We start from the raw sequence: 14,039 nt of genomic DNA, 5'->3' as shown, positions 1-14,039 counted from the left end.
TGTAATCAAGCTGCACTAACTGCGGAGGCGGCTCTGAGATGCCTGATACATTCTGTCCGGGAAAACTTTTTTTATGGAGTTTTATTCATTTGTTTTGTGTTCTAGTTTCAGCGATTTGAGTTCCACACCCACGAGGCCATCGACTTTGCGCAAGGCAGGGACACCACCACCTGTGATGGTCAAACTCATGAACCATTTAGTAGAACAATGGAACACATTCTTTTAGTTTGATGGTTGGGGCAACGCTGCATCTTTGTCCAAGTTAACCAGTGAAATATCTTTTCATCAGGTTATATAAACTCCACATCTCTAATTTCCAAGCATAAAGTCCTGACTAAATTTGAACAATAAGCAGACGGGTTATTAGCAGCTGTAGTTATGCATGTTTGTCATGTCAGCTGGCTCTCACAGTTGTGGAAGTAAAGAAGACTGAAATAATTCCTCCAGCCACGACCCAGATCTTACATGGACACCTAATGTGCATCTCTCTTTCTCTGTCTGTGGCGATTCAGACGCGCTGTTTTTCATCATGAATAAACAATGTGAAATATATTATTAAATTAAATCAGATTACTGGTCGCCAGGTAGAGAATATATTGAGGACATTAAAAGCAAACGGTCAATCTGGCGTCTGGAGCGACCTCACAGCGGCTGATGAAATGCAACAGCGCACAATGTAGCCCATTAAAGACCGCACGGCTAACAGAGATATGGTACAATTCGTTAAATGATCACTGACGAGGCTTTAGTTTTCTCCCAAATTATCTGATCTTGCAGTTGCCAATTAAAATCCAGTTGTAGTGAATTATTAAACGTTTGTGTGGGTTTGTTAAGACACTATCATCACTTTGGTTTAGGTTAGAGAAGGCTCACGATCTGGTGGTAATATAGTGCATTAGATTTCTTAGCCTAGAAACGGGAGAATCAGGATGTAAACTCCACTGTCCTGCACTTTGAGTGCTCCGCACTATTGTACTGTAACACATACTACACACAAAAATGAGCTACTGTACAGTCATGTTAAAGGTGCACAGTCATTGTGGTGGGCTGACTCTTTGAGGTGCTGCCGATCTGATGCCCTCCTGAAAAATCGAACATTAGAGAAACCGTGCAATTCTTGAACCATATTGCATTTACTGATCCCAGTAAGGATATGTTATTTCATCATTTCATCTGAAACAAATCCCTTCTCGGTAGAGAGACTGGTCAGGGCTTGAGATCTGGGGGGGAGGGCACCGGCCTCTGCTAGGCTACATTCAGTAATTAGTTGGAGGGTCTGTGAACCCAGTATCTTCCCTGTGAGGAGAGCTGCTTGCGGTCCGTCGGCACAGGGTATTTACTTCAGACCTCAGGTCGACTGCTTGAAACATGATGTGGAGTTGAATACAGAAGATGTGACCTCGTTGGTCTGCATGCTTCCAAACAGTTTGAGGGCATCCCTTACAGAGCTTGTTTGAGACGGTATAAAATGAGTGTTGTAACTGACTACTGTTGCTCTGATCCTTAATGTACAGTCACACCCACCAAAGACTGAATTCAGAGCCAAATGGAAGAGGCGATGCTCTTGATTGGCCAAGTTGGTTTGGCCGCAGTCCAAATCAGCATGTTTTTGCATGTGCTGAGGAGGCTGAAGGTGTAAAGCTATACTGAAACGAGCGAGAACTGAGGATGGCTATTGTGTACAAGCCTGGCAACGCATCACCAAATGCTGACCATGCATATCCACAAACATGCAGATGCATACACATTTTCCCACCAGGGAGTCGTCCAGCTCAGTAGCTCCATGTGATTACTTAGGAGTCAAATCACTGCTCATTCTCTTGTTGGTACATGGGAAATGATGCAATAGCCTTACGTTGTCATTTACCAAAGGAATCGACACCTTTCAAGCATTTAACTAAATCATAATTAGGTCATTTTGTCTCACTCTTCTTAGGGGTTTTGATTTGTGGAAATGATTGCGTTTATGTCCGTAGTTAGACCAACACGTTGGAGCAAAATGAGCTCTTTTGGGAGAGGGTATGAAGGTCACACAGGAACGCGGAGCCCTTCGTGTTAGGATCACTGTGTCTTTTGGATGGCTGTGGTTTGCATGCATTGATTATCTTGTAACGGCCGGCCGCAATATCAACAATGACAGCAGCATATTGATTTTCAATAATTCTTGTACTATTTCAGATGGGCAAAATCTTATTTCATTACAGAAATAAGACACAAATGGACAAACACGGTGCAGCGCAATTATTCACTCAGCCGCACCTTGTTCCGCTCTCTCTCTCTTCGTCTCTGTCTCCATCTCTCTAACACGTTGACAGGGACCATCTGCGAACAGCCCCTCGTCTTTATGCACTCTCTGAATCCTAACATGATAATGTGCAGGAAGACGGATTGTTTTTGGCTTTTCCCCTCAGAGAACATGGCTGGCAGAGCTGACTGTCAATATTGACTGCTTGAGCGAGTGCATAACTTTAAAGTTAATTCCTTAACTTTGACACTGAATGTTTGCTCCCTCAATCCGGTTGATTGTATTTTTCCGAGGCGCAGGGGGCTCGGGGACGTGCAAAGACGGTCCGGAGGTATATTAGCAAAGCAGGAATACCTAGAATCTTGAGAAACTACATGTGGGGCCGCTGAAAACAGTTTGACCATGTGTGATTAGCTTTCCAATTATTAGTTTCAAATTTTTCCTGGGTTAACCTGGTGTTGCTGTGGCTGCTGAAGCAGCAGGAGAGGGTCAGGGAGGGAGAGCTGCAGCTAATGAAAAACAATGTGATAGAGAAGGAGGAGGACAGCCAGGTCGAGCAGAAGCAACAAATGTGATATTGACAGCAGATAGATAAAACTGTGAATTTTTTTCAGTTATTTATTTGACACAAAGTAATTTGAAATTTCAACAATTGCAGCTACCACCACAATTATCTAAGTCTGGGGGAAACACCGTCAGTAAACCTTTGTTTGTTCCATTGCACTTTATATTCCTGAACGTTAGCTGTTCATGTTGTCGCCACATACTCTGGATGTCCGAGAGTTCTTCGCCTTGGATTACATGCCTTCTGCGCTGCACACGAGCAGCATGTACTCAGATGATGCTGAGACATAGAGACTCGACAGCAGTACTGTCACACAACGCCTATATTGTCGCAATCACATGTACATGTACAGTAAATTCCACCAATTCCTGAGAAATTTACAATATTGCAAACACTGCAGCATTTAGGCAACTTTGACCGATCCTCGTTTTTCCTTTATATTTTTTGCCGGTCAGAAGTCCCTCACACTAAGAAAGAGCCACATGTACACCACCAAACCATGGTTATGGTTGTGAAGAAGTGTGACAAAAGTTTCACATTTGCCAGCAAAAATGACTGCTGTGCGACGCAAATCATCAATGTTCTGCATGAACGTGGGCGGAAATTGTTTTGTAACGCATGAGATGTGGTGAAACTCAAACACAGATCATGGAAAGTCATTTGTGTTTGACTTGGGAATAATCAGTCTCAAATAAAAATGTTTAAACATAATTTGAAAGCTTTATACCTAAAATTTGATACATTTTCACACACATTTCACTTGCTCCCATAATTTCATTGCAAAAAAACATTGCAGTGTTTTTTTTTCTTTTAGAGCTACCGTTAAACCAGTCATTTTAGGCCACAACTATCCCAACAACAGCAGGCGAAATCCGGGGGCGACTGCTTAAAATATCATAGCTTGCATTGCATCAGTTATTCAAGTCAAGCTCCAACATCACAGTTTCCATACACCTGTGAATCCAAACATGCTCGAGCTTTAACAATAATGACAGATTTAGCTTTAGCTCAGGTACACAAGCAGAATACTTGAAACATTCATGCCTTTTACACTTTATATTTATTCTTCCACACCGGTGACACAGCACACGAGCTCAGGGATTTATGTTGACACATTCTGGTAACATTGTCTTTGTCACGCTTTGTTTATGTTAACGGATTGGTCCATGTGTTTTGTAAAAGTAAGCACTACATGACCTAACAGGACAAAGTCAACATCTTTTAATTCAGCATTGTTTGAATATTTTGTATTGAACGTTCAGTTCCTGTATATTTAACTCAAATTAAATCACACGACATCATATCACAATAGTAGTTCTGATTTTTGTAGTGTGTTTTGACAGCAAAGGCAAAACTTACTGGTTATCCTCTCCTACCTATGCAGATACATCTTTATGTTATTGTGTCAAAAGGGCTAATTGTTACCGTCTACGGGCAAAGTAGCTGCTCCACAGCTCAGTGAATCGAGCGAAAGCTATTGCGGTCACCGCTGTTTCTGACGTTTTGGCTCAGGTTCAGATTTACCTGAATGATTTTGCACAGTCATCGTGCTCATGATCAGATTAGGGATTCATGTAAAAGGATTAACGAGGTAAGGGTTGAGGAATGTAGTGCATACCTGTCCTCATAAATGAGGATTTACCATGAAAGCCACTGACACAATGAGGCCATAATAGGAAGTCTACGTTGTCATTGCCCTCAGTTCAGGCACGACTGCTACTCGGGTCCACTTTTTACCATAAAAATGGATTAGATTGAAATATACAAAAAAATCTTCTCCTGCTGATGGATTATCTTTAATTGTCTTTTATTCATTATTCCACATGAGCTGACAGTGCCTCAGATTAACACGATTATCATAATGAACACACTGTAGCTGCTGAAATTCCTCCTCGGGAGATTCTCACTTTCCATTAAATAGATGTGTGAGTTTGGCTCAACTGATCTGTGCCCAGTCACTCCTCAATGTCGGCAAATAGCAGCATGATTCTTTTTTTTTTTTAAATCAACATGTTCGAATATCTAAATGCTGCGCTACAGTCTTCATGAATTCCACAGTGCAAAAATGATGAACACAATGAATATAATGTGGCCATCCTATCTAGACAGGTTTACGGTACGTGATGGAAATGCAAATGAAAAGTTCATTCTCTGGAGAGCATGAAACACTTCCTTAATACCTGCTTAATATCAACATGTTTGACACTGTGACCTGGCTGATGCTGATGTTAGCGTTCAGTGCAATGCACTGCTGTGTCAGCACAGCCCCACAGCTCCAACTCCACAAACATGATCGGTGAACCACTGAATCTAAAATTGCAGTTATAGGCTGCAATGACATTTTAATAATATTGACTATATTTGTTTCTGTAGAAGTCTCACTGCCCACCCATACAGATGGTTTATAAGGATCGGTAACTACCAGTGGGTAGAAGATGCGTCTCTATCCCTCATATTCGACTTTGAGCGACCATCCAACACGGCGCGGTGGTGTGGGAAAATCGACAGAGGAACTCTGAGCACCTCGTTCGTCGACAGACCATCTGTGTATACCTCTGCACGGCAGATCAGAGCCACTGAATATTCATGCGCCATCCCTTCCCCTTATCACATTAGATTAGAGCCCATGTGGTGGGACAGCATGGGGAAAAGGGCTGACAACACTGTTATGTTGTCAGAGACCCTTACAGCTGCGCGTTAAATAGCAAATTGCCAAATAGACGTGTGCTGTGGTGTGGCATTGGCTTCAATGTTCAGTGACAGTGTCCCTTACTTTTGTAAAGAATGACATTTTTCAGTTCATTGTGACATTTATACACTTTAATCTCCCCACAAACTCTTATGTAGTATTTAGAATCATTATTGGGATGATAAATAAATGGTTTGAAACACAGTGTAATGTAGTTACAAGCAGATATACAAATTTAAATGATTTATCTTAATTAAAACATATTTTTAAACAGCTGTGTATTTTATATCATTCAATATCAATTCATACAACAGACTTCTCTTATGGGTGTCCACAAGAGTTTATAATCATTATTGTTGATTGTTGATTCATCAAATGTTGATATACTGGTTATAAATGTATAAATGGTGTTGATTCAAAGTGTGTAAACTGTCTTCAGAGTTTATCAGTTTTAAGATTTCCTTTTGATTTTATAAGGTTATTGCTGACATTAAATATTGTATTGATGGTATTTTGAGGATGATATCCCTCTCTTATTGGCTGTAGGATGATATTGTAGAAAGCAAGTTATGCCTTTGTAATATGTATTCATAAAATCATATACTGTGTGTTGGCTCGCAAATGTGTTTTTGTACTTACGCTTGAAAGAAGCTCATGTATGAAAATCTCCATCCAAAGATGAGCTGGGGGTGAGAGAAATGGATAAAAAGAAAGAAAGAAAGAAAAAAAAGTGTTGCTTTAAAGACATACTGTATCGAGGCAGATGAGGCTGCCAGTTTGCTCATGTATGAAATATTAACTCTCAGAGACAAGGTCACTTATATTTGACTCACCTAAATGTGGCATAAAAATAGTGTGAATCACTGGGGCTTGAAGAGACAGCCAAGAAATATTCATTAGAGAGGAAGATCCCCTGTCACCATTTTGAGGCAATAAAATTCTTGGGAGGAGAAACTAATGCGAGTCATTACTGTTTCAATACAGACGCATACCTACTTGTCCACATATTTCTCCTGCAAATCAGCGCGGGGATGACAGCCCTCTTTATAACGGCCACATTAGTTGTGGCATCACCTACCTTCCAAAGTAGAAATGGACGCCGTGAATAAGCGATCGCCCGGTCGAGATTGGTCTAAGTCTGCTGGCATGCGAGTTTCTTAAGGGTAGGTGGAACTCCAGGGATTGTTTCAGATCCCATCACGTGCGCGATAAATCTCCCCATTAAGTGGCTGCAATGGCACGCCGGTAATTGATATCAATGTAGCGGAGGGGGAGACGTGACACTTTTACAGTGGTGGCGCAGTGGTCAACTGTGTTTTATGCGCTCTTGTGGCTGCCACGTGGACGAGGGGTCGCCTCTGTGCCACATGAATCCTTAAACAGCCGCTCTCTCCGCTGGCAGGGTGAGCTGTTTGTTACGGGACAGCGCGGCTGCAGAGTGAACATCTGTTTCGCGTGGAAGAACAATGCTGTGAAGTATAAATACATTTGCATATGCATAGGTTTTTCTGCCACCTTTTTAAAAAAAAAAAAAAGGAGGTCATAGTCTCAGCACCTTGAAAGGCACTCAATAAGGTTGGGGGGGAGAACAAGGGTTGTACCTGCAGAAAATGCAAATGATAAGGACACTGAAATATGCAATCCTTTTTCACATTTGGTCTCCCTACAGTGTGTAAGTGCTACTCAAGCTCATGCATGTGGCTGTGCACTCAACTGATACATGAGAATGATCAATGTTAAACTGAAGGTTAGTTTTTCAGATTTTTGACCCTCTTGTTTCTTTGTTTTAGGTGTACAGGAGGTGGTGATCCGATGTCCCCTCAATCACATACAGTGTATTGGGACAAGGAAATGTATTCACTTCAACAAACTTTGCAACGGGGCCAGGGACTGTGAAGATGGCTACGATGAAGGAGTTCACTGTCGAGGTGAGTGTCAATGGTGTTTTCATATCCCGATTCTTCTTGCCTTGGGTTGAGAAAACATAAATGAATAAGCGTTCCCATTATTATGGCGATTAATTAGATCATGCTTGTTGTCTGTCTTCGTCTTTCTTCTCATTGAGATTGGGAAATTTATTTCACCCATTAATTCTGTATTGGATTTGTAAAATATATAGCTATGGATTTTTTTTCCCCTGCATATTTGCTTTGCATAAGAGGTAATTCATCCAAACTTCAGTCAAGTATATTTACGATGAAGTGTGGTTGCAATTGCAGGAGTTTCAGGTTCATGTTTACATTTACACAGTTAAGCACGGCTCAATCTGCCCTATGTCACATATCACTTTGAATGCTTGCTTGATGTTTGGTTAAAAAAAGAAAAAAAAAGAAGCTAACTTGTGATATGGAGGCTTGAGCTGGCACTTTCTAACTTCAGTGGGTAAACTGGTTGCCACGGTGACATCTCATCATCCCACTGTCAGATCAGGCATGAGAAAAACCGCAGGACAGTAGCACCAGGTGCTGTGTTTGACAAGTTTTTGTTGTTGCTCACATTCTTCGCAACTATTGCAAGCTGCTCCGGACACCTGGTTTCTCTGATAAGGCAGCATATGCCCCGTGATTGCTGCGGTCTTGGCACAACATTAGCCCCCGTCAGGCAGAAAGCGTGACCTTTTTTGACCTGCAAGGCAGTTAAAGTCATGCCAGGCTTCGTCTCTGAGTGAGTGCTAGGTGCGAGGAAATGGTAGCCTCTGATTCAAAGCTGTGCGGAATCCAAAGGCACGTCTGTTGGCACAGAGCAGGAAACCCTTGCTTTGGTTTTTCACTCCCTACACTAATGCTTGCAGTGAAGAATTGACTCGGTAGACTGCCGCTGACGAGAGAATTTAAATCGATATAGATTGATGTGCCAAGACGTTGTAGCTGTTTTGGTTTAAAAGTTGCCATTTAAAGTTAATACATCAACTCCTATGGATACATGTAGGAAAAATTAAGTGTTCAAACAAATTGTCTCTGGGCTATAGAGGCCTAGGGTTCAGAGAAACTCTAATGTAAGGGAAGGTGCACACAATTTATTCACTGCTCCCCAAATCTGCTGAATCATTTCTGAGTAACTCCGTGATCTTCAGGGTTAATACTTGAGGTCTGTTCAGCCAACTATACAGCAAAGCAGAATATGAGGTCTGCAAACACGGTTCAAATACAGACGTATGCACTCATGTCATGTTTGGTGTAACAGGAAATGAAATGCAAATGGCCAGCTGGAAGAGATGCTCAAGTCAGCCCCGATAAAACAAGCAGGCGGATTTTGCAAGCTCAGAAATAACCATTACTTGCTGTATACTGTAAAAGTGAGTCAACACAGGCAGAGGAATGGCAGGTAATCCACTGCTGCTAGAAGAACAAGGTGATAAAAATCCACATAATCAGCCACTACATTCAATTTTATATACACTTTGTTCATGGAAAGGGGCGATTTGCACTTGAAACATGAATCATAATAATACATTAGTTCTGCTTCCAACTTGTTAACTACCCTTTATGTTACGGATCCCCCAAAATGAAACTAATTAGACACTATACTAATATACGGCTGGCACACAATTCAAATATAATAGCAGGAAGACTCACCTTGCTGTATCCAATCCCTCACGTCATTGGTGAAAATGTCCCAATGAAAGAAGAAGACATTTGGGAACAAAGAAAACCTCTCTCCACTTTAGAACAAAAAAGGTAATTGAAGGATAGAGCTGCAGTTGAAATACCAATAAATCAAGAGGCACGCATGTTCTCTTATTCATCAGCTTCATTTGGATAAACTGCTTTGCATTTTAAATGTGGAAAGTGTCAGGGTTAGAATGTCATGTATTTTAAAGCTACCAAACAGGAGATCCCATGCATATTTCATGCTGTCTTTCACAGTGAGGACAACTTAGGGGAACTACAGTATTTACTTGTGGGGGACGGGGGGCATACTGAGTTTTTTAAATTTTTTTATGTAATAAATATGACACACCAAGATGGTTTAATTAAGAAGTCGGGGCACACCAGGTTATCTTATGATTATAGTGTGGACCAGTGCGTCTGAGAGCAGAGTTAATGGTGTGAGTGACGCACAGAAGTGTGACTGCAGTGCTAAACTAGTCCCTCCGTCCTTTTGGTGAAAAGCTAGCAGTAGCGAAAAATGAGTGAATTAAACTGAAACTTACGGTCCTGCTGTCACAGCTGTATTTGACAGCATGTTGTCGATGGTGCAGCAGAATATGTGAGAGTAATTACTATGATAATTTAGTTTGTTTGTTTGTGATTGTTTTAATATTACCTTTATTCCAGGCGGCCCTTTTTAGAACTGGCTAGGGACAACGGTTGGAAATTAGTGAGAATTGTCCCTGTCAAATAAATAAATACATTTCAAAAATAGAAATATTATATCGTTAGCCAGGGCATAAAGTGTGAGAGCAGGGACAGCACAGGGATTTGTCTCAGGTTGTTGGTTGAGTCGAGCATTTATTACCTTAAAAAATACATAAATCCTAAATGAGCACTTTAGGCAGTTTTTTGCCTGCCTGATAAATGTTTATGTATTCTCTTGATTTTTGCACTTTTGGGGTAATATCTTCATGGTTGAATGCACCTATTGTAAATCACTTTGGGTAAAAGTGTCTGCTAAATGAATGTAATGTAAAAAAAAAAAAAACACCCAACAGCCGCTGACTACAACGCAACTGAACTATCTGCACTACATGTGAAACAAAGCGATACATTGGTGTAATTTGCTCGTTTACCCTCTACTGCTGCCTCTTTACACTGAATGAGAAAACGACTAAAAGTCTTCCTATTGTGCCAGTTTTCACACTGTGCATGTGTATAGCGATGTGTGCAAGACGCATGATTTCTGCACGGTGGAGGCCGTGTCGAGGGCAGCTTGACAAGCACACTTATCTGTAGCGAGCCATAGTCAGTCATACATCAGAGATCCCGGGTTTGATCAAGCATATCTTGACTTGCTTGTCCTGGCATTAACATTCAGAATAGAAATACTGCAAGATCTGTGGAATATACCATGTGTTTCTAATGCAAATATAATTAATTCATGTTATCATTGTTAACTACACATCAACTTCCATCAGTATGCACTTCACCGATTCAAAATTCCCTATTAAGAGGTACATTGTCATAAATCATACAACTTGAATTCACAAGATGATCTCACTCTCACCAGAGAAGAGTTACAGGTTCCTTAAGATGTCTCATACTATGCACTAATACATTCCTGAATGTATTATTTTGGACTTTTAATAATGCACTTTGTATTTATGACCACCGTAACTCCAGCAACATATGCTTTTGTTTGCGCTTCCCATCGATTCATTTTTAATCCTGTTAAATAACCTTGAGACTTTTTTCTTTTCTAATGACTGATTAATCTATGTAGGCTTCATTTTCATTGTCTGGCCTATTACATTATTGCTGTGGATTCCACTGCGGGTTCAACACTCCTAACCTTGTAAAATGTAGACGTCCTTTCTTCTTTCATTTCACACATCCCGTGTCTATGGATTGGTGACACGGCTCTGTGTTCTAGATGCCTTTAAAAGGCACTGTCTGATGTGAAAGAATGTGTGATCCGAATACTAACCGTCACCAGCTCGTAATGTGACACTTCAGTCAGCTGCTTTGAAAAATTCCTAGCCTAAAGTGGTAAAAAAGGTTTATTCTTTCTCAAAGGATGAATTAATCTTGTATAAAAATGAATTCATGTATTTACTTTTTTAAACTTCATTTTAATGATAACACATTGCGGCGATGTGTTGCCAACTTCCTGCTTAATTTCACCTAGGGACACATGCTCTATGCTCTATGCTTAGTCCCGCTCACAGGGAAGCAGGAGAAATTGAGGTCACCAAAGAGAAGTTTTAGGTAACCAGCTGGGTCTCTTGCAAAACTTTTTTTCCCTCCCTTTCCTGCCCACCTCTTATGAATAAACATGCTGAACACCCCCAGAAGGGATTGGTATGAAGGTGCCCTGATGGAAAACCACCAAACTCTTTGCGTTCACCTTCAGGAGACTTGCTCATTCTTAATCACGTGCTCATGGCTGTGCTGTGGGATCTCTGCAGTCTCTACTGCTTGCATTGAGTAAGACAAATGTCAGAGCTAAATAAACACAATTCAGCTTCAGACTTCATGTGTTATCTTTAGGGCACTCCCTGAAATTGAACACAAACTAATTTATTCCAAATGAAAATGCTGGAAAAAAATAGAAAGGATTAGCCTGGAGCTGCTTAGAATTTGAAGTTGAAGGCTTTGAAAACCTGTAGCCTATGGCCCGGCATTATGTTTCTCCTACAATTAAGAAAGGGTGATTCATCCTGATGCCAGGCCTCATCCGTGCCCGGAAAACCATTTACTCAATGTTTTAGCTTTCCCACCCAAATCTGTTGAGTATTTAAGTGGTGCTATTGGTTCTAAATCGGACCATGCACTGATATGTCATGAAAATATTCTTGTGAATATCGCATTCATCATCACCTTTATATGACATGATGATAGAAGAAGCAAATATAAATACAAAAATTGTCAGTGTTCAGTTGTCAACTTTGCACTTTTTCTTCGTTGCGGCAGTGATGAAATCTAGACTGTATCATCATACTAAACTTAGAGCAGTGTCAGTGATAGATTGATCCCAACTCAACACTGTCACATTAATGTTGTAAAGTCAAAGTCAACTATGCAGTGTTGACTATATATAGTGCAGTGATAAACTCCAGGGATAGTTTGGTGTACACTTAATTTAATATCCATCCACAGCAGTTTGACACCTTTGTAGTGCATCGCAGTGTTTACCATAGGATTTTGAGAGACAATGAGGGTGGACGTCAGACCCTCTAGGAGGGTCCGGGGAGGCATGCTCCCCCGGAAGAAAATGTTGTACATTTGTACTTTGATTGCAATTTAGGAGGCTGTATTATGATTTTGAAATTAATTGTCACTATCATACATATTTTTTGTGTTCTTCAAAGAAATTAGGTTAATGTTCAGACATGTATCAGTAAGTTAGTATCGTACATATTGGCTTTAATTGTATGTTGACATTATTTTATACCTGACACTTTTTTGAATATTAAGTTTTATGGCTCTGATACAGGTTATAAAATATCATAGCATGGGTTCTGTTTTCATGGAAGCATGTTGTTTACAATGCATTGCTTTGCTCATTTAGATGGTATTTCTGTGCCCTTTTCAGTCGACGTTAGGGTCGTCGTTTTCAAAGCACATGATTTATTTGAATAAATTGAATGAATTCCATGTATCTGATTAAAACTTAAATTTTGGATGAAATGTAAAAGGCCTAGTGCACATTGTACAAACATAGGAAAGCACACGATTAAATGGAAGCTGCCAATATAACTCATAATTATAGCAACAAAAAAAAACATAATTCCCAACTTTTACTGCATTCCTTTTCTGTGTCGTTACTACAGTAAGAACGTGTTTCATGAAATTGTAGATATGTATTTGCCTTCCCATGAGAGACGTCCTGTGCATGCACATTCTCCCCTGTCAACATGTCTCGGTCCGTCGGCCTGCCCACCTGTCTGTCTGTCCATGTGACCTTTAGTCTCCTCACCTTGAGCAACTTCAACTCAGAAAGGTGTTGATTTTACTTTGTAATATTATGCAGGAGGTGGATTTTTGATTACCATTTAAATATATCTGTGGAAAATATAAGAAATCACTTTGCACACAGAGCAGAAGTCCAAAATAGTTTCCAACATCAGGGGTGGTCAGCGAACCTGTGGCCAGCGAGACTGATTTGATCTTGATCTAAAATACAAGCCATTGTGCCTAGTTTGCAGTTGAAGAAATGAATCACGCCAATATCGAGCCAATCCTGAGTGTACTTAAATCTGGAAACATGGAGGTAAACTTGATGAGCTGTAAAAAACAGTTGTGGTGTGCAATCACTGCACTTTCAAACTCTGAAAGAAAACAACAGCCTGCTATGAATATGAATTTCCATTGAAGACTGACTGACCCCGAACCTGGAAAACCAACAAGTCACAAAATCATTTCTACCATCTGACAGATGCCTCGCAAAACAGAAGCACTGCAAGGAATTGTATTTGAGAATTAAGAGTGATATTTGAAAAGATGATCTCAAAATTGAAATGGGTTTGGATAGGAAAATGTTCATCCACTTTTTAGATTCTAAATTATATGCTGTGCATATTAATAACCAGTAGATGTTGCAAATAGACTACATTTAGCCATCACAAAACCATTCCTGAAACATGCATGGACAGTTGCATCAAAACCCACACACTTTGTACATCTTAAACAACAATCATTAGCCAACGTAACCGACAATCTTGTAGTATTTGGCATTAAAAGTATAATAGTAATAATACAATAAAAGTTTTCTGACATAATGTTTGGTGACCTCAGTTTCTGTGGGATGCACCTTAAGGTGTCGCCGCAGGTTTGCAGTTTTATTCCCGGTGAATTTTTTGCAGCATGACTTCTCTCTTGACAATACTACACACTTACTTTTTTCTCTCAGCAGAATCATATTTTAAGTGTGTCCAAATGTCA

At 40.3% G+C, this 14,039-nt stretch overlaps 1 protein-coding gene across 1 annotated transcript in view; it reads left to right on the top strand.

The window, feature by feature from the left end:
* The window catches only part of lrp1bb (low density lipoprotein receptor-related protein 1Bb), a 222,588-nt gene that overhangs the window by 67,435 nt on the left and 141,114 nt on the right, over positions 1-14,039 (top strand). Inside the window, exon 3 of the mRNA XM_047337429.1 lies at positions 7,290-7,427. Coding sequence (XP_047193385.1) covers positions 7,290-7,427 — 138 coding nt within the window. The remainder of the gene's footprint in view (positions 1-7,289; positions 7,428-14,039) is intronic.

This window comes from Scophthalmus maximus, chromosome 14 (assembly GCF_022379125.1).
Source record: "Scophthalmus maximus strain ysfricsl-2021 chromosome 14, ASM2237912v1, whole genome shotgun sequence".
Lineage (NCBI taxonomy): Eukaryota > Metazoa > Chordata > Actinopteri > Pleuronectiformes > Scophthalmidae > Scophthalmus > Scophthalmus maximus.
This window is presented reverse-complemented; position numbering and strand designations above follow the sequence as displayed.